The 21,571-nt window shown below is 46.7% G+C and overlaps 1 protein-coding gene across 2 annotated transcripts in view; it reads left to right on the forward strand.

The window, feature by feature from the left end:
* TIMM44 (translocase of inner mitochondrial membrane 44) overlaps nucleotides 1-21,571 on the forward strand; it is a 45,604-nt gene that overhangs the window by 19,181 nt on the left and 4,852 nt on the right. For both annotated transcript variants that reach the window (XR_006354053.1, XM_043975105.1), the window contains exons 8-12: nucleotides 6,129-6,221; nucleotides 6,396-6,520; nucleotides 8,540-8,590; nucleotides 15,152-15,241; nucleotides 17,763-17,873. Coding sequence is in view for 1 of the 2 variants with exons in the window: in XM_043975105.1 (XP_043831040.1) it covers nucleotides 6,129-6,221; nucleotides 6,396-6,520; nucleotides 8,540-8,590; nucleotides 15,152-15,241; nucleotides 17,763-17,873 (470 nt within the window). In the remaining variant the exon portion in view is untranslated. The remainder of the gene's footprint in view (nucleotides 1-6,128; nucleotides 6,222-6,395; nucleotides 6,521-8,539; nucleotides 8,591-15,151; nucleotides 15,242-17,762; nucleotides 17,874-21,571) is intronic.

Below are 21,571 nucleotides of genomic sequence, written 5' to 3' on the forward strand. Positions count from 1 at the left end.
TCAAGCATTTGAAGACATACATTCGCCAGTGAAATGGGGGTGGGTGAGAACAGTTTGTTTCAGGAGCCATGAAAGCGGCTGAATCAGGTACTACGGAGCACTGAGAGCTTGGTCAGACATCAGAGGTGTCATGGTCGCCTACTGCATTCTTGGCCACCTCCAGTCATCTTGACTTCTGACTTGCCACTGGATTTCAATGACTCTGAAAGAGTGAATCTGACAACTTAAGGCAACTTTGCCTGGCATAAATCTGATTTATGCACAACTCAAAAGAAATCACCCATACTCTTTCTTCTTTTTCTTTTTTTTTTCCCCCAGGGCAGTGAGGGTTAAATGACTTGCCCAGGGTCACACAGCTAGTTAAGTGTCAAGTGTCTAAGGTTGGATTTGAACTCGGGTCCTCTTGAATCCAAGGCCAGTGCTTTATGCACTGTGCCACCTAGCTGCTCCCATACTCTTTCTTTTACCAGTTTTACTCACCTAGAGCTACATGCAAGTGACAAAGTAGCAGGTGTAGATACACTGGGAGCTATGGTCTAAACCCTTCATGCAGGTAGCCCGGGCCATAACAACATCATCTCACTGGACTGAAGCAGCAGTCGGATTCCCCAGCCCCCTGTGTGTCTGAGCACCGTTTTGCTTACCTCCTGGAGTGAAGAAGGGAATAGAAAAGGGGCCCCCAAAATTGTCTGCTTCACCCAACCCTGGCCTGCTTACCACAGTAGGTGGGGATCCCACCTGTGGTTGAAAAACAAAAAAAATGTACAAAAACTTTTGTGAAGATGAATTCCACTCACCACTGATACATAGAATATGCCTGTGCTTTTAGACAACACAAAATCCAGTAGACTTGAAAGATAAACAGCTCTTCTTCTGAGAGAACTCATCAGGTGTCGCATCCAAATGTAGCCCTGAGTAAAACCAGACTATCTAATGAAGGCCAGCTTAGCAAAGTCAGAGCTGGATACAGTTTTCTGCATTGGCTGCAGTGATGGGGAGGAAGCTGTACTAGGTTTTACAGTCAAAACTGATCCAAGTCCACAAGCTTATAAGCCTTCCAAATGGAAATGTGATTGCCCCTCGTGGGAAAGCATCACAGCATCATCATCGATTCCTGTGCACCCTGGTGAGGTCAAAGCAAAAAATCTTAGGAACACCCTCATCATCACTATGCCAAGAGAGGACGAGCTTGCAGTTCTGGGTGGCTTTAACAACAGAGTAGGCCCAGATTATCAGACATGGCAAGCAGTCCTTGGGAAGGATAGAGTCAGCAACAGCCACGGTCACTTTTTTTTTTTTAACTTAATAGTATTTTTTTCCCCAATTACATGTAAAGATAGTTTTCTTTTTTTTTTTTTGTTTTTTGTTTTTTTGGTGAGGCATTTGGGGTTAAGTGACTTGCCCAGGGTCACACATCTAGTAAGTGTTAAGTGTCTGTGGTCGGATTTGAACTCAGGTCCTCCTGAATCCAGGGCTGGTGGCCTATCCACTGTGCCACCTAGCTGCCCCTAAAGATAGTTTTCAACATTCATTTTCATAAGATTTTGAGTTCTAAATTTTTCTCCCTTCCTAAGATAACAAGCAATCTGATATGGGTTATACATGTACATTCATGTTAAAACAAATTTCCACATTAGTCATTTTGGGAAAAACCACAAGAAAGCAAAAAAAGAAAACACAAAACCAAAAAAGTGCTTTTATGATGCCCTGAAGGCTGTTTATGGTTCAAAGACCTATGGTGCATCTCAACTACTCAGGGCTGATGGTGCCACATTGATTAGTGATAAGGATTCCTAGAGAGATGGGCTGAATACTTCCATAGTGTTTTCAATAGACCTTCATCAATCATGCTGAACCATTGACCATATATATGCCTCAGGTTGATGTCAATCCTTCTCTAGTCCAAATTCTAACAGAAGAAGAGGTTTTGAATGTCGTCAGGCTCCTCTCATGTGGCAAAACACCTGGTGCTGATTCTATTCCAGCAGAGATTCATAAAGCAGGGGTCCACTGCTCATACAAAAGCAGATTGAAATCTTCTAGGTCATATGGCAAGAGGAGGGTATCCTTCAGGAGTTCAAGGATGCCTCCATTGTTCATCTCTATAAAGGAAAAAGAAATAGAGTGTCCTGTGACCATTGCAGTAGGGGTGGTAGCTATTAATCTTGGTCATTGCTGGCAAGATTCTTGCTAGAGTCCTTAATAATCTGATCCTTCACCTGGTCATCTTCCCTGGAGCCCATGTGGCTTAAGAAAGGGCTGAGAAACAGTTGATAATGTGTTTGCTGTCCTGCAACTCCAGAAAAAATACTAGGACAGAACAGAGGTCTGTACAGAACATTTATCAATCTGACCAAGGCCTTTGATACTGTCATTTGTGAGAGCTTGTGGAAAATCATGGCAAAATTTGGTTGCAGAGTTGTTGGTCAATATTGTATGTCAGTTTCATGATGCATCCTTGCCCAGGTTTTAGATAATGGATGGTACTCTCTTGCTTTCTCAGTGGAGTGAGGTAAGGCTGTGTGCTTGCTCCCGGGCTTATTTATTTATTTATTTTATTCGTTTGTTTATTTTGCGGGGCAGTGAGGGTTCCATGACTTTTCTAGGGTTGCACAACTATTAAGTGTCAAGTGTCTGTGCTGAATTTGAACTCACATCCTCCTGAATCCAGGTCTTCTGCTTTATCCACTGTACCATCTAGCTGCCCCTTTCCATGCTTGTTAGCAGGACATTTTCAGTGATGTTGCCAGATGCTTTCAACAAGGATAAACATGACATCAAGGTCAGCTACCATAGTGGTGGTAAATGATTTAACTTGAAAAGGCTACTCAAATGGAGGAAGATATGGTGTGTGAGATGCAACAGAGTGAGTATGGATCAGTTCTCTGCTGCTTGTGCTAATTTGGGCCTAACAACACCAAGAAAACAGATTCTTCAACAGCCAGCATCCTACTGTTCATATGTGGAACCACTGGTTACAGAAAATGGAGACATTTTGGATGCTGTGGTTAAGTTCACTTATCTTAGCAGTGTACTTTCCAGGGATGTCCGCATAGATGATGACATTGGTGCATGCATTGCCAGAACTTGCTCAGTATTTGAGAGGCTCTAAAGGAAGGGAGAAGTATTAGGCTGCCCACCAAACTGAAAACCTACAGAGCTGTTGTGCCAACTTCATTGTTGTATGCCTGTGAAACCTGGACTGTTTATCAGCGCCATGCCAGGAAACTAAATTGTCTTAGGGAGATTCTAAAGATCACCTAGAAGGATAAATTACCGGATAATGAGCTGAACTGTCGGGCATTCAAAGTCTGCTGCAGGGAGTGCAGTTTCAATGAGCTGGCCATAATGATCAAATGCCAAACATACATTTGCCTAAAAGACTACAGAGAACTCACACAAAACAAGTGCACACATAGAAATTAGAAGTGATAGAAGGCCACTCTACAGTCTCTCTGAAGAACTTTGGAATCAGTTGTGTGGCCTGGGAGACACTGGCCCAGGACTGCCCAGTGTGCTGTGCCTATATCAAAGAAAGCACTGTGCTATATGAGCAAAGCAGAATTACAGTATAGCTCAAAAGAAACGTGAGATGCACAAACTTAGAGCCATTTCCACTTCAAATGTTCATATAGACAATCAGTGTCTGACCTGTGGTAGAGCCTTCTGAGATCATTGGTCTGATCAGCCACAGTCAGACACACCGTCCCTTGAATCCAACATGGTGATGTCATTTTGGTCCTTTTCCCACACGAAGGACAACAACCAGCCAACAAAAGACAGGAGGCTGCCCTAGCTGTATCTTGGCTGCTGAGGCCCCAGTAGTGGTGGGGGCTGGGGGGGGAGTCAGTGGTTCTAGTCATGGCGTTGTTGGCTTCACAACAGGAGGCTGTCAGATCTCACCTCTCTTCTCTTTCTCTTATATTCACAAACCAAATTTGACTTTCTTGTAACAAGCTTAGAATTGAATATATGTAACAGTCACCCGAGTGCAAAAGGACACTGACCAGAGATGAATAGGACTTAGATTAGAACCAAAGTGGTGAAACCAAGCATTGATCCCATTATAATGTACTCGGTGCCCCTGGGCACTGAGGAGGGGTTATAGGCTGTTGGCTCTTGCTTTCTAGAAGCTCAGCCTATACACACACAGGAAATTACAATGTCAGGCTGTATGACCAGTGTCAAATGAAAGAGGTTAAGTCCATCAGTAAGCATTTATTAAGTGCTTGCTGTGTGCCAAGCACTAGGGATACAAAGAAAGGTCAAAGACAACCCGTGCCCTTGAGGAAGTCACAATCTCATGGAGATAACAGCAAACAAAAATGTACAATCTCTATACGGGGTAAATAGGATATAATTAAGAGGGAAGGCATTAGAATTAAAATGGATTGGGAAAGGCTTCATGTAGAAGATGGACTGTTAATACTTAAAAGTGGAGATGAGGAAGGAGAGAATTCTAGTCATGGAAGATAGAAAGTTCTTAGAGCTGAGAGCTGTATTGTCTCATTTCTGGAACAGCCAGCAAGGCCAGTGTTAGGGAATCAGACTCCCTGTTGGAGGTGGAAGGTACTAAAGGAATTTATGAACACCAAAGGATTTTGTACTTAACCCTAGAGGTCACCAGAGATAATGAGGTTGCCTAGTGCCATATAGGAGAGGACAGTTTCGGTGAAATATAAGGCTGGAATCTAGGCTGTAAGGGATTAAAAAGAAAGTGAAAGGAGAGTCAGTCGCCTGTTGTAGAAGGCCGTTTCTGAGTTCATCCATGGGAGAGGTCACGTGGAGGGGTTCAAGGAAGAAGGTTCCAGAGAAGTGATAGAATGAGTCCCCATTCTTGCAAGTTGGGTGGGGTTTAGATGATGGATTCTATCACATTTGTGTCTACTTCCCAGAACGTGGCAAAGTGAATGAATGAAAAAGCTTGCCATGTGCCGAGTACTAGGGTACAAATAGAAACATTCCCATGAAAGAAACCACACAAACAGGGGCGGCGACCAGGAGACATGGGGGAGGGGGTTGCTCAGTGGCAGAGTCCATTTGAGCCTGGTTCCCATACGGAGGACATGACTCCTGGGGAGCAGGAAGCAAAATGAGGCATATCTGGGACTGTGCTGCAAGAATGGGCCAGGGAGGCTGGCTTCAGATCTTTGAAAAGCCCTCCTCGGCAGAAGTGTTGGACAGTGTCTGGCCCTTCGTTTTGTTTTGCGGGGCAGTGACGGTTAAGTGACTTGCTTAGGGTAACACAAGTGTCTGAGGCTGGATTTGAACTCAGGTCCTCCTGAATCCAGGGCCAGTGCTTTATCCACTGGACCACCTAGCTGCCTGGTCATCAAGTTTTATAAAGTGTACGGGGAACATGACTGAAAAGTTAGCTTGATACTAGATGGGAGAGGATTTTGGATGCCAGGTTCAGGATTTTTATCCTGTAGATCCTTCACCAGCTAAGAATAGGTGGGAAGACTGAGAGAATGGAATCCACAGCAGTGGCCATTGTAATAAGTGATAAGGACCTGGATTAGGATGGGGGCAGTGGGAACAGAAGAGGAGGAAGGGATTTGAGAAGTAATAAGTTGGACAGGTCAGTAGGACTTTCTGATAGGATGGAGCATCAGGAAGAGGGAGATATCAAGGAGAGCTGAGTGCTGAATCTAGCTGATTGGGAGAGTGCTGTTAACAAAGGGGGCACTTTTAGGAGATGACCTTGGGTTGGGAGACAGCCAAATGGAGTTGTGGGATTTGGATTCAGGAGAAAGGCCATTTTCAAGTCCTGCCCTCATTATAAAGCTGTTCACAGGAAGAACCAATCCTCTGATCTCTTGGTGTTTAACTGCATCATTTTTTGATTGACATTTAACAACATAATTTGAGAAGATCTATTGAAATCTAGAAGAAGTGCACAGAACAACACATTCCAAAAAAGTAGGAAATGTTTGCTATTTTGCTCAAGTTAATGTACACTTAGGAAGTCTTAAGGAATGAAGTTTATAGTGTCATGGTCAATAATATTTTTTAGAAAATTTTTATTCTCTGTAGATGCTTGTGTTGACAGTAACTAAAGTCAGAATGAATTTTTGAATAAAAATGAAAGGCTTGGTCTCAGCTCCTACTATCTACTTTGCTTTCAGGATTCTTTGAGATGAAGATGAAATATGATGAAAGTGACAATGCCTTCATCCGGCTATCTCGAGCAGTGACAGACAAGATCACTGATATAATAGGTAAGCAAACCACCCTCCCAAAGGTCCTGGGAGCCAAAGGAAGACAAAGACTGCCGGGCAGGCGGGAAGGGGAAGCCTGCAAAATCTGAGGGCCCAGCCGGGTGTCGGGAGGTAGGCCCGGCCGGGAGTACAGCAGGCCCTGGAGACTTGATTCCAGAATCTCTTATTCATCAGGTGGCCTCTTCTCAAAGACAGAGATGTCTGAAGTTCTGACCGAAATCCTCAAAGTTGATCCAGCTTTTGACAAAGATAAATTTCTACAGCAGTGTGAGCGTGACATCATCCCCAATGTACTGGAGGTAGGTGTTTGGTGCGAGGCCCCTCAACACTTCTCCAGCATTTCTCATTCTCAGGATTTTCAGTGACTTGTGAAGAGCTCTCAGTGAGCATTCACTAACCAGTCTGACTGAGGGACAGAATTGAGCCTAGTCCATTAAGCATGTCATTGTTCTTAACTCCTCGCCTTTGGCTGATTAAAGATGAGGTTCATCACAACCCTATCCCTGACTAGAGAGAGACTTTCAGGTTCCTTGAATACTATTTTTTTTTTTTTTGCAGGGCAATGAGGGTTAAGTGACTTGCCTGGGGTCACACAGCTAGTAAGGGTCAAGTGTCCGAGGCCGGATTTGAACTCAGGTCCTCCTGAATCCAGGGCCGGTGCTTTTTTTCACTGCACCACCTAACTGCCCCTGCATTTGATGTTGATCACCAAAAACTCTGGCCTGACTTGGCCTGGGATCTGCCTCAGCAAGTTTGGGAGGAAGGGATAGAGTGGCAAGGAGAGTTTATACCCCATTGAGAAACTGGGGCATTTCTCTGAGTCTTGATACTGTTGGTATATCCCTCCTCTTTCAGGAAGTTTCTGGCTTTTTTGTATGGTAGTGAGAGGATCTTATAGTCATGCCTATTGAATAGATTGGGAAACAGAGACATAAGCAGTCCACATTCAGGGGTAGATTCAAGGTTAGAACCAGGTTTCCTGGTTCTTTAGTTGACTTGTTGCTGAACTGGCATTTTTGCCCTTCAGTTCAACCAGTACTCTCTAGGTGTAGCTGAAGGAGATTCGTGGTTGATGAGCTGCCTCCCTTTTCTCCCTAGCATCTGCCTCTTGTTCCCACCTTTTGGACAGCGACTTATATTAGTCAGGGAAGACTGTACAAAAGCAGCCATAAGGAGGAGGCTTCCCTGACCCTCCAGTATCTAAGGTTCAGTTTGCAGGGAAATCTTGCAGCCTGTCTCATTCTTTTATTTGTTCTCAGGGTTTTGTCTCTGCTTTCACTTAACTTCGCTCCAGGCCCTAACTTCCGTAACCTTACTGGTACATAGACGTTAGGACAAAAATCTCCCAACTATCCTTTGCTGACTAACTGAAATCTGATCACTTGTGTGATACAAAGCACATATGCTTTGATTGGATCTTTACTACCCAAAATAGAAATAATTGGGGGCAGCTAGGTAGCAAAGTGGATAAAACACCAGCCCTGGATTCAGGAGGATCTGAGTTCAAATCCAGCCTCTGACGCTTGACACTTAACTAGCTGTGTGACCCTGGACAAGTCACTTAACCCTCATTGGCCCACCCCACCCCCAAATAGAAATAATCAACTAGGCATGGGATTGTGTGTCATGTCAGGATGTGTGTCTTGCTTAGACATTGGTAGGGCGGATTCCTTCCCTTTCTGATGAATTAGGTTGCAGCACTCATTGAAGAGAGAGTGAGAGAAATCAAATGCACATATCTATATATCTATCAAGGTTCCCTTGGGATAGGTTCCCTGTCCAGTACTACCCTCAGAAGTTTGACACAGACACAGCCTGATGTTCACCCCACCCTCACCACTCTGGTGTCTGAGGATTGTCAGCTCACTTACTATGTTAAGCATCAAGGAGAAGGCCAGAACTTCCCCTAATGGCTTCACACCGTGGTAAACCTTGCCTGAACTTTGTAAGAAAGGGGTTTGTAACTGAGGTATCCCCCGTACTTTGCTTTTGTGAAGGATACACCAAAGGGTGAGGAGGGATGGACTAGGTTTTGGTGACACAGGAGCCTGGAAAGAAGGTCTTTGGACCTCAGCTGTAGCCACCTGACACCAGTCCTCCTTCCCCATCGAGCTCTGAAGTGCTCCTGGCTAAAAACTCCCTGGAGATTCAACAGCTGTGTTAGGACTCCAGACATTCAGTTGAAGCTCTGAGAGCTGGGGGAAGCAGCAGAGACAGCCCTCTGGTTACAAGTTGCACTCAAGCAGCTGCCTCCTGCAGGCTTGCTCTCTTCCCCAGAAGTCTTCCTTCCAGCTCACACTTTTCATTTTCTTTTTTAGGCCATGATAACTGGAGAGCTCGATATCCTCAAAGACTGGTGCTATGAAGCAGTAAGTTCTCACATTTTGAGTTTTCTGGATTTTATAAAACATTTTAGAAAATGAAATCAATGTAAAGAACTACTGATAGGTTGGGGATTTTTTAGAGCTAACATGATCTTAGGCAGCATTAAGAAAAGTCTGGTGAAGAAACTTGAGGTTGTTTAGCTTGGGAGAAGTGAAGACTTAGGGTAGACATGAGATCTGGCTTCAAGAATTTGGAGGGCTGTCATGCAGATGAGGACAAAGGGATTAATTAGACTGGCTTGATCTGGGCCCAGAGGGTGGAATTAGGAGTAGCAATGGAAGTTGTACAGAAGTAGATAAACAGCTCAGCATTAAGAAAGAATTCCCAATCATCTGAGCTGTTTGAAAAAGCGGTGCTGCCAGCTGATACCCAATGGAGTGAGCCTCCCCATCATGGGAGATCCCAAGCAGAGTATAGATGAGCGGCGGTCAGGCTATCACTGCTGCCCACGAGGGCGAGACTAGATGGCCTCCAAGAAGCCTCCCAGCACCCACATCTGTGGACTTGAGCTTTCTCAGGGTTTAAAAAAGTGCTAGTAAACACTCATATCCCGTCAAATACCAGAAACCAGAGAACCAAAATGAGTCATCAAATACCAGATAAAATCTCGACCTCCAAACTATTTGCATTTTGACAAAATTACAAATTTTAGCAAAGTAATCACAGTAACAGTTCATTTACAATTATTCTCTTAGAGAACAAGAGCTGTCATTTTTCTTTCTCCTGCAATACTTTCCACAAGGCTTCCACAGACCTGCAATCTGTTGGTGTGGCCCACCCTCTGGCCCCACAGATTCTCTAAGCCACCCATGCCTTGTCCTCTGGGAAACTAGTTTCTCTTCTACCACAGATTGTCCATAGAATATCTACCCAGCATGCTGGTCATCTCCTCAGATTCTGAGCATTGGGTAAGCCCTTGGGCTGACATCTGTTACCCTTTGCTTTCAATTAGTGACTGAACCACATCTTCCCATTCTGTTTCCTGGACTTCTACAAGGCATCAGTATGCTGTGTCCTTCTTGGGCCCATTGCAGGCTTCTCTGGATTGCCTTCTGGATCACCCAGTGTTTCGGCTCTTTGAATCATGGAGTTTTCCAGTCTTCATAGCCATATGGCTTCACCAGAAAAATATTGTTGCTAAAACAATTTAATTTGGGGTCATAGACCAAGTTGAGGTAATTAAAAGGACCGTGCAGTTTCCCAGATACAAGCAGTTCCTTTCTTTCTCCCCCTCAGTTCTGGGTCCAGTGTGGTCATCTTCGGTGCCAGTGCACATTGGTATCCTGGAGCACTGCCTCTCTGGCCTCGCCTTTCCAACTGCATGTCCGGTCTGGACAGTAGTCCCATAGCACTCTATGTGGTCTACCTACAGCAAACATTACACTGGTGGAGGGACAAATGCCTTCATGGAACTTAACGTGGTATGCCAAAGGAGGGTTCTAAGAGACCGTGTTACATAATTTAGTTTCAAGTAAAAGGCATTCTATTAATATGCAAGGTCCTGTGCAAGATGCTAAAACCACAAAGGAAAGCAAAGTATTCCATGCCCCTTACAGTCTTTCTAAGAAGACAGAAAGGCTTTGGATATCGACATGGCAATGAGCCGTGTGCCTGAGCACCAGCCTAACAAAGGGCAGAAAAACCTGTCACCATCTACTGAGGCTACTTGGGTTAGGACCTACATGCCTGAAGCAGAAGAGCAATGACTGCTCCCAGATGTGTAGTGTGTCCTTGTGAACAAGCTCCTCTGAGCCTTTTGTGAATGCCACCCCGAGGGCCACTCCTCAATCTTCTTGGCTTGGTTGGTCCTTAAATGAATCCAGCTTATATCCTGCTAGCACAGCCCTTCAAGAAGTTTAGCTTCTATTGGTGGACATGATGGACCCTTGGATAAATAAACACAGAATATTTAAAAATTTAATATAAAATAACTTCAAGAGGGAGAGAGTAGTGCCAGCTGAGGGGATCAGCGAATGCCTTGTGTAGGAGGTGTTACCTTAGCTGAGACTCGAAAGAAGCTAGGAATTCCAAGAGACAGATGGAGGTGAGGAGGACGCACATCCCACATATGGGCAAGATGCTGTGCCAAAGCACAGAAGAAGAAGATGACCACTTATCTCTCTTTAGTTGGGAGGGATTGGACTAAGGCCCGGTGCCCTTTCAACTCTGAAATCCTTTGAGATTCAGGGTTGTATAAGGGCAGCAGGGAACAGGCAGGTTTGATTAGAATGGAAAGTATATGAAGGGAGTAATATGAAATGAGTTTTGGAAAACAGGTGAGAGTCAGAGTGTGGGGAACTTTAAATAATTTTGTATTGTATCCTAAAATGAAAGGGAGCAACCAAAGAATTTTGAGTTGAGAGTAGCAAGGACAGATCCGTGTTTTTAAAATATTTTGACATTTGTAGAAGATGGTTTAGGAATGAGAGACCATATAAGGTGAGGCCAGTTAAGAGACCATTTTAGTAGTCTGGCCTAGTCAGGAGGCAGTGAGGACATTAATTAGAATAGAGGCTTAGTTGTGTGGGATGTAGTATCAACGAGACACAGAGAGGAAAGAGTCAGGGAGGAGAATAAATGACTGAAAAAATGATGGCACCCTGGGGCAGCTAGGTGGCACAGTGGATAAAGCACCGGCCCTGGATTCAAGAGGACCTGAGTTCAAATCCGGCCTCGGACACTTGACACTTACTAGCTGTGTGACCCTGGGCAAGTCACTTAACCCCCATTGCCCTGCAAAAACAAAAATGATGGCACCCTCAACAAAAGTGGGGACATTTGGAGGAGGGACAGATTTCAGAGTGGAAATGAGTTCTACTTTGGGCAAGTCAAGTTTAAGGTACTTCTTTGATGTCCAGGTGGAGAGGTTCAACAGGTAACAACGTGGGGTTCAGTAAGAGATCAGGATCAGACACGCAGATTTCAGAGTCATGGCAGAGCAGGATCCAGTGGGTGGAACTAAGAAGGGCCGACAAATGGATGGGGGAAAACCAGAGGAGAACAATGTCATGGAGACGGAGGCACACAGAAGTGTCCCAAACTCCTGTGACTTAGTGGTTAGGAGAGCATTGGTCACCATGGAGAGTGCTTTCAGTTAAATGAGGTCAGAAGGCAGGCTGCAAGGATAGAAGAGGGGAAATGGTGGCAGCAAGTTTAGACATCTCCGGATTTAGGTTGTGAACGGGAGGAGAGACAAAGCCTGGTACTTTATGGGATGGTGAAATCGAGTGAGGACTTTCGTAAGGGCGAGGGAGGAGACCTTGGCATGTTCATAGTCTGGGCAAAGGAAGTGGCAAATCTGTATGCTCAATTCCAGTGTTCCCCACGGTTTGGGGCTAGAAGGGTCTTTGGTACTGCTTTCATCAGAGAATGGCCACAGACTCCTAGAAAAAGCTGCCTGCATGCAGCGCTGCAGCTTCATCACCTCTCACTTGGCCGTCTGGTGACTGAAACCTCTCCCCGAGGTTGCTGAGTGTCTCACTTTCTCAGGCCTCCTCCTCACACTCTCTTCCCTGGCATTCTCACCCTTTGTGACCACTCTGCACTGTCTTCTGCTATATCATCGTCCTCTTTCTGCCCCCTGATCCCTCTTTGCTCAGATTCTTCCGTCCGGAGCAGAGCACCTTCTCTGTCCCCAGCTCTCCTCACAATGTGTTCATTTCTCTCTCAGAGACTCTCATGGCATCAGTGACCCTCAGTCTCTGTGGTTTTGCCCCACAGCAGCCAAATGCTGTCATTTCTGCCTCTACCCACTCTCTCTTCTGTCCCCTTCAGTCACCTCTCCCCTGCACAGACTGTTGGGACAGGCACCTAAGTGGCCCCATCGCCATCCTCCTCAGAGCAGCCAGGGGGGCTCTCCTAAAGCACAGGTCTGACTGTGTCACTGCTACTCAGTAAGCTGTGCCTCTTGTGGCACGGCTTGGTCTCCAGTGCCAGCACCATGTCTGGAACATAGGCACTTAAGCACTAGTGAGGGGCTGGGGCAACCAGTGCCATGCCTTGTGAAAGGTGTTTGTCCCCCTACCAGTCTGCTCTGGCCCTCATGGTGCCTCACCACCAACGCACCTTTACTTCCTGGGCAAATACCCCTGTCAGGAAAAAGTATCTTGACAACAGGCCAGAGAAAAACCCATGAAAGACAGCCCTGCTCTCGATGGGTGTCTGCAGCTCCACTTATGTGACCTGCGGGCACCATCACCAGATGCCACCAATAGAGGGCCTCCCTGTACCTTCCATGTTGTGTAACTAGCATCCAGCCACTCCCGTCTCCAGTCCTCCCCACTCTGAGCCTGCCCTTCCCAGTCACTCTGTCCACAAAAGGTTTGTGGGGGTTTTCAGAACACATCTTCCCTGCCCCACTGTGACACTGTGCCCTTGAAGGCCAGCAGGAGCCCACACCTCTAAGGAGTCAGCCTAGAGACTGGGTGCCTGAGGACAGCCCAGCAGAGCCCAGACATGAGGCACCCGATCCATCAACATCCCCTGAGGCTGCTTGGGAGCCCTTGGACTTGCAAGGCTGAAAAAAAAGGGAAGCGACTGCTTTGAGGATCCGGGATATCTGTCAGTGCATACACTCCTTCCAGCAGGGGAGATGGAGCCACTTGGCACCTTGGTCACTCATCTGTGTGAAGTCCATTCCCTCATCGCCAAGTTGACCGTGTACCTCTGGGTACTTATATTAGATGGTCCTCAGACAGCAGACATCATGTGTCCTCAACCCTACTCAGAGCCTACCCAGTTTCTTAGGGTTTACAAGCCCTTACATTCTGCTGGCACAGCCTTTCAGAACAGCGTCACCTCCCACCAGGAGGAAGCCCCAGCACAGGGTTTGAGGGAAGGCAAGAAAACAAGGAGGAGTGGTGTGCAGTGCCCTGAAGTACAAGACCCAAGCCTGTCTATGTCCTGATGCACATGGTCTGTGAAGCCGATCTCTTCTGTTCTGAGGCCTGGCCCAGCCAAAAGTCCTGCCCAGTGCTCTGTGCCAGTGTTCCCAGAATACCCAGAGCCCACTCTGCCTAAGTTCAGGTAGCCACCTCCCTGGTGATTACATAGTGCACTCAAAATATGTAAAAATTTAAATCCAGAGAAAATAATTCCCCTGGGAAGAGGGGGAGAGTGAGTTTGTCTTCATTTGCAGGAGCAGCATAGGAAGGGGAGGAGCTGTGGTGGGATAGCCTAATAACAAACAATCATAACTCACATTTATATAGTGTTTACTGTGTGCCAGATGGGCAGCTAGAGGGCGCCATAGTGCACAGAGCGCTGGGCTTTGGAGTCAAGAAGACTCATCTTCCTGAATTCAGATCTGACCTCACACACTTAGTAGCTGTGTGACCCTTGCCAAGTCACTTCACCCTGTTTGCCTCGGTGGTTCTTCTGTCAAACGAGCTGGAGAAGAAATAGCAAAGCACTCTAGTGTCTCTGCCAAGAAAACCCCAAATGGGGTCACAAAGACTCAGACGGGACTGAAGAAGAACAACGTCAGTGTGCCAGACACAGTGCCAAAAGCTCTGCAATTATTATCTCATTTGATCCTCACGCCAACCCTGCACCCTGCGAGTGAGGTGCTGTTAATGTCCCCATGTTTCAGATGAGGAAACTGAGGCAAAGGGAAGTGACTTCCTCCGGGTCTGTGCCAGAAAGTATCTAAGACCAGATTTGAACCCAGGTCTTCTTGACTCTAGGCCCAATAGAGGGAAATCAGGGGAAGCTTAGTTCCTACCTCTTCCCCATCCCAAGATTTTTATGCCTATTCATCTCCCTCCAGTTCTTTGATATTCTTGCAACGTGGCCCATGCCCTCAACCTTCAGGTGTATTGTCCCGAATTTAGCCTCACCCCCTCAGAATTTGCTCTCATCCCCTTCCCCTGTATCTCATCCTACTCAGCCTTGGTTTTCTGCTTCTTCACATTAAGCAACTTCGGATCTTTTCTGGCTCATTTTGCTCTGTACTCATCTCATAAACAATGGGGAAAACAGAGGAGGAGATGTCAGACCTTTGAAGCCCTCCTCTGCATTGTGACTAATCCAAGCTGCTTTGTGTGAGGCTCGAGGTTGGCTAAGATGGCTGAATATCTGTTAAAATGAGAGAAGATGACTGTGCCAGTGAAGCTGTTGCTGGGATGGAGGCTGCCGAGGGGAAGTTGCAAAGTAACATGTAAGAGAGCCCTTGCTTCTCCTAAGACTGAAGTCTAGTTAGAGAAGAGTACGTGTAACACATTCTTTGTTCTCACTCCCAACAGCTGCCTTCAAAGCTCAGAGGAGTCTGGACCCCAAATCAGGCGGCTCTGGGTGCTGTCTGGGCAAGTGGGCTACCGACAGGCTTGAGGTTCAGATGGGCAATGAGGAAACAAGGGCACCACTTATAGTCTAATGGAGTTTGTTTGGTCTCCTATGCTGGCTGTCACAGGGTTGCTTCACTGTAGCCCATGCCTCTGTCTCCCACTCCCCCCCTGAAGTATCAGTCAGGGCCTTCCTGCAGACCTGCACTTTTCTGAAGTGATGGCGACACTGCTCCTGGCTCACCTGCGTCTCCTTTCTTGCAGACCTACAATCAGGTGGCTCCTCCCATCCACCAGGCGAAATCCATGGGCCTGCAGTTCCATTCCAAGGTTCTGGATATCAGCAATGTTGATGTAAGTCTCTTACAGTTTCTCCTTGTGGTGCAGAAGCTAGTTAGGCTCATGGGATTGAAGGGACCTTGGGGGTCTTCACCCGGGCTTTGTGAACTTGGTTTTGTTCTTTTAATATTTTGCTAACTATTTCAATAGAATTGCCTTTCTTTGTGGCCCTATGCATTTTACCTTATGCATTAATTGAGAAATCTCCTGAGAAGGGGATCTGTAGATTTCCCCAGACTTCCGAAAGGATCCATGAAGCAGGAAAGCTTAAGAAGAGCTGGTCTAGGACAGGCCCCTTGTTTTACAGATGGCTGGGAGGAGGCCTGAAAGACGGGCAGTGCCTTGCCCTCAATCATAAAACAAATGACTGGCCTCGGTAGGATAGTGGATGTTGCACAGAGGCATATTGGGATCGATGTAAGGAAAAGTTTCCAAGGAATTAGCTGCCCAGCGTTGAATTCACTGGTTTGGAAAGTAGAGTGTTTTAGACTGAGTTGTACAGGGAAGTCATGGAGATGACTCTCACATCGGTGGGAGTTGGATGAGATGCCCCCAGAGGTCCCTTCCCCTCTCCAACCTTGTGGCTCCAAGTCCTGCATAGGTTTTCATTCTGCTCCCTTACTCTGCACCCCCAGCTTAGCATGGGCTGGTCTATTTGACGACTTCGGTAAGGATTACAGCTTCAGCCAGTGCTCCCTAAGGAGCCCTTAACCTGCAGACTTGCTCTCAGCATTGTAAAGAGGAATGGCTTGGCTTTCAGAACAACAGCTGCTGGAGGAGGAGTGTCTGGGCCCGTTTCTCATGAGAAGGAATCACTCTCTGGTGCACTTTGGTGAGGCGTTATGGCTCCTCAGGGAGCAGGTTCCGCCTGGCAAGCCTGGCATGGGCGCTGAGGCCCATTGAGACATTACCTATTCTTTGCCCACCCAGTGTAGTTGTGACTGTCCTGCTGCTGGCTTTTCCTGTGATGTGTGGTGGGGGAGAGGGGCAGGCAGCAGCCAGGATTTACAAGCTCATGACTGACAGATGTAGCTCAGGATTCTGTGTCCATTCTCTCAGCCACACACAGTTGAAATGAGGGCAACTGCATCTGTTGCCCCTCCTTCTTTGGGGGCTTGTCATGAGCTGCTAGAAGGCAAAGGCTTGAAATGGGGCCAAGATCTCTTTTTTGGATCAGGAACAAGACAAGCATTGTGTCTCCCAGGTATTGATACCAGCCACCTGAGTGTAAGGGGAAATACCTCCAAACTGGTCAGCCTAGAGAGAAGCCTTTCTGTTTTCTCTCCACGATTGTAGTTGCTGGTTACTGAGCCCTCAGTAAGCAGCCCTTTCCTTCTGAAGCAGGGCTCCTTAATCAAAACCAGTTTAGGCAAGCCTATGGACCCCTTCTCATAACAGTATTTTTAAATGCATAAAATGGAATGACACATGAAACCAGTTCTGTTTCTAATATCTATCCAGTTCCAAAGCCCTGGGCTAAGCGCACCTGTTCTGAAGGCATCTGGGCTAATGTTCTTGGGCTCTGGCTGGCAGATGAAGTTCAGCGCCAAAAGGTTGGGAGAACTTTTCTTTTAATTTCTGAAGATTATATAGACCCTGGATAGGTTTGCCCTAACCCAGGTTCAGGCCTTCGGTGTCTGGGAACTGGAACCTCTAAGTTCTGGTCTAGTTATAAGACCACGAGGCCAAGAGGAGGGGAGTGCCTCTGGATACTGGCCTCTGACTGCTTACAGGGCTTGGGCCTGCAAACGGAGCACTTGCTCTTCAAGACCACACCTCCTTGGAACCTAGCAGAAAATTCAGGCGTTCTTATTAACCCTTTAACTGCCGGCATTGAGGGAACTTGCCCAGGGTCTCCCAGAAAATCCCATTTCCTGAATGGTGATAGGAAAGGCTTGGTGGTCATTGACCATTGACCTTGGTGTGTGCAGCAGGAGAACAGGAAGTAGGCGTGGGGTAAAGGCAGCATGTGAAGGCCAGGAACATATCTTGTGACTGGAGGGGGCAGCAGAGCCAGTCATAGAGGCAGGCCCTCCCCGAGGGCTTGGGGCTACGGCCTCTCCCTGAACCTGTTGGCTAAGACCGAGAGCTTGTGCTGTCTGCTTCAGAGCTCAGACTGAGGATCGGGTCAGGGGTTGGGGATGCCAGGAAGAAATTTGCTGAGAGAGGTGTTCTGAAGCTCCAGATAAGAAAGATGAATGGAGAGGGCTTTGCAGAACCAAACCTGCTGAGCCACCACGGGCTGATGGAGGCTTTGTGTAAGTTGTCACTGTGAAGTATGTAAGAGAGAGTATCATGGCCGCCTTACTGGGAGCTTCCTGAGGAGGAGGGGTGCGTTTTGCCTCGCGGCCAGGGCCGGCCCAGGGGCAGGAGGCCTCTGTGGTCCTGCTACAGAGGCCCCATCGTGATTTCCATGGACTGAGCAGGAATACCAGGAGCGGCTTCAGACGCCTCATTCTCCCACAGCATCTCTTACTGTAGCGGCACTAGAAAAGCTGTTGGTGATTGCTTTTTTCTATGTTTGCCTTCCCTGCAGCTGGCGATGGGGAAGATGATGGAGCAGGGACCCGTCCTAATCATCACGTTCCAGGCACAGCTGGTGATGGTGATCAGGAACCCCAAAGGGGAAGTGGTAGAAGGAGACCCGGTAAGTGAAGGCATAGAAGGAACTTCAGGTTTGAACAGGGCTCATGGTATTGTTCATATAAGGAAACTGAGGCCCAGAGAGCCAGGTTATAGGCCAGACTGTCAGTAGATCCCAGACCTCCTGACTTCCCAAATCCAAGACTTTTCTACCATCACCCCCCCCCCCCCAGCTGAGGGATCCATATGGGCCTAGTGCCCAGGCCTGAGCCCAGGACAGCTCCTTGGCAGTAGCCCCTCTGGTTTTCAGACTGGATCAGTAGGTCTTCGTAGATGGTTGACTAGATGTGTCAGCATTAACCAGGGAAGACTGACTGCTCTGGGGCCTTATTGCTTGATGACCCCTCATTTGTTGGTGCAGCTGACCCAGGTGTAAAAAGAAAGAGCAATATTCTGGAGGACTTGCTGTGTTGAGCACAGCCACCTGATCTGCTCTGCCCTGGCCAAAGCAGGGAGGCTGACCTTGAGGGGGAGAGCTTCTCCCCATCAGTCTGTTAGTACGCAGGAGTTAGCTAGTCCAGGCCCCCATTCTGTTTGGATTAGACCTCTCTTTCCCACAGCAAGCGCTGGTTATGTTTTTCTAACTTCCAGAGAAGAATCATCATCAGTAATGCCTAACCATGTTGTAAGGACCCGGAGTTCTGTAACCAGCCCCAAGTCCCAGCTAGTGGGGTTAGCTTCATTCTTATTTGATGACCTTTGGAAATCATTCCTTTTTCCCATGTACTGTCTGTGTCAGAAGTTTAGGAAGTTCCTCTTATTGTTCTTAGAGGGCCTTTGCCTTTGTCTAGGCCTGGAGGAAATCTGGTTTGGGAGATAAGGGCAGCCGTGGGAAGATGCCTTTGAGGGTCGGAGGAAGGTGGTTGGGGGGGACTCCAGCTGAGCCTCCACAGAAGCTCTTACTTTCCATCTAGCTCAGACCTTAGTGACTTGGGGACCAGATCCTCTACTTCTGGTTTGCTTGTAGCTTCCATCCCTAACTGTATACCTCATTTACTGATTTAGGCCTAATTCCAAGATACACCTCAGGGATTCTGGGGAAAATGGTTCAGCTGAATAGCAGCTGTTTGGAGTTAAGGACCACCCCCCAGTCCCAGCCTCTGCTAGGGCCTAACCCTGGAGGTGTCTGTCCTGAGGCCATCTTTGCTTTCTGTAACAAAAGTCAGCCATATAAAACAGCATCTTATAGTGAATTTTAACTCAACACTGGCATCTGGTGATCTCTACCCACATAGCCTGGTGTCAGGCTCCATCAATTTCCTTCATCCTTTGACCTCTTATTTCATGATGTTCACAGTAAATCTGAAAGGGAATTGTTTGGCTCTCAGGAGCTGGCAGGTCAGATAAAGCTCAGAGTAGCACAGTGGCCTCTTAGGCCGCAGAGATTATATTCAGGCCTAGCTGCCTGGATGAGTTCTTAGGACAAGTCCTGTCCCATGGGAAGCATCTAGTTTCTGTCATTTCTCAGAGCGGGCTGTGTTGTGGGGGCCCATGCCCTCATGAGGGGGTCAGTGAGGCCATTGCTGGCCTCAGACCATATGTGCTATGCTTGAGGCTGCACAGCAGGTTTGCTTGGTCAGGGAGCACCTTCTAGGCCCATGTGCCCAATTCAGTTGCAGCTTATAGCGGTGTGCAGAGAGCCCCAGGCTGGGAGTCACATAGCAGATCTATAGTCCTAGGTGAGATACTTAGTAGCTCTGGGATTGAGGGATCTTAGGTGCAGAACACAAGAGGAGTCTGAGGGCCGTCCAGCCCCACGCCCTCACGTTCCTCTAATGTAAAATGGGGACAGCACTTGGAGTATTCTCCAAGTGCTATAGAAGTGTAATGGTTACTGACCACAGCAAACTGAAAGGCATCCCTAGGAAACACGCACATCATAGACTTGTGGAGTTTTAGAGCTTGAAGGGACCACCTTGAACTGAGGCTGATAGAATGGTGCGAGAACTTGCCTCAGCCAGTGAGTCAGTCCGAGTTAGACCTGGGACTTGAACCCAAGGTTAGTGATCCACACCACTGTCAGGCCTCTTAAAGAAAGGCCCACTTCTGGCCTTAAGTCCATCTAGTTACAGGAGCTGGAAGAGAAGGAAGTAGAGGTGGCCAGAGAAGGAGCTGGAGATGGTCAAGAGTGGGGCAAAGAAGACATCACATTTAGGGGTACAGTGAGGAAACTGAGGCCCAGAGAGAGTGCGACTTTTTCAGTCACAGAAGTAGCAGGGTGGTGGTTTCATGAGCAGTGAAGGTTTAATACTGGCAGGCACCTGCAGATTGGAGGCTGTTCCCCCCTTACCCCACATTAGCATTGAGACAGCTGGCTCTCCTTCCCCTCTCTCTGCCCCTATAGTCAACTGGCCTCAGTAATCATCGATAGCTTTTATTCAGCAGCTTGGCACATTTACCAAGGGGCAGGAGGGAGTTTTGGCAGGCACCCTGGCTTTTTTTTTTCTTTTTCCCATCAATACATTTGGTCTCAACACAACAGACACTTCCCAACAAATGCTCGGCCTATCCCTCTTCAGCCCCCTGAACACACATTTCCTGAAAACAGTTAAGCAAAAACATCCAATAGAATGATTGGTGCTAACAGTAGGTGTCCCTTTCTATTTACAAAAAGGATGGATGTAGACTTCGGCTTGATAGTCAGTTGGGCTTTAGTCGACTTTTATCGACTTACACTTTATTGTCATAGTCTTTGCCTTTATTTTTCTGTTGACTTTGCTTGCTTTACTTTGTTACTAGTCCTGCACATCTTCCATTCCATTCATATATCACAATTTATACTTCTTTAGTCTTTGTGATCATAGATTAGGCTACTCTGAAAAGTGCTGGGTTGGTTGAGCTTTGCTGTCAGTAACTTCCTTGGGAAATAAACTGGATCCTGATATCTCTTAGGTCCAAGGGTACAGATAATTTCATAACTTTTCTTGATAACTCCAAATTGTTCTCCAGAATGGCTAAACCAATACACAACTCCATCTGCAGTGAATTAGCATGCTTGTCACCCTATTGTCCCTCCATCATTGATTTCCCCTTTCTTCCCTAATTTAATGGATTTCAGTTTATATTTCAGGGTTGTTGTGATTTGTATTTCTCTGATTACTAGTAATATTGATGTTTTCCATATGATTATTGATTGTATTTCTTCATTTGAAAAACTTTTCACATACTTTGATCATTTATCTATGGCTCTTAGTCTTTTTTTTTTCAATCTTAATAGTATTTTTATTTTTTTCCAGTTACATGTAAAGATAGTTTTCAACATTTGTTTTTATTAGATTTTGAGTTCCAAATTTTTCTCCCTCTTTCCCTTCCCTACATCCTCCCCAAGACAGAAAGCAATTTGATTAGATAATATATGTACTATCACATTAAACATATTCTCGCATTGGTCAAAATGTGAAAGAAGAATCAGAACAAAAAGGAAAAATCTTCAAAAAAAAAATAAAAACCAAAGGAACAGTATGGTTCAGTCTGTATTCAGATTCCACACTTCTTTCTCTGGATGTGGAGAGCATTTTCCATCATGAGTCCTTTAGAATTGTCTTGGATCATTGTATTGCTGAGAAGAGCTAAGTCTATCACAGTTGATTATCACAATGTTGTTGGTACTGTGTACAATGTTCCCCTGGTTCTGCTCACTTCACTCAGCATCAGTCCACTTAGGTCTTTCCAGGTTTTTCTGAAATCTGCCTGCTCATCATT

The sequence above is a fragment of the Dromiciops gliroides genome, chromosome 1 (assembly GCF_019393635.1).
Source record: "Dromiciops gliroides isolate mDroGli1 chromosome 1, mDroGli1.pri, whole genome shotgun sequence".
In the NCBI taxonomy this organism is placed as follows: domain Eukaryota; kingdom Metazoa; phylum Chordata; class Mammalia; order Microbiotheria; family Microbiotheriidae; genus Dromiciops; species Dromiciops gliroides.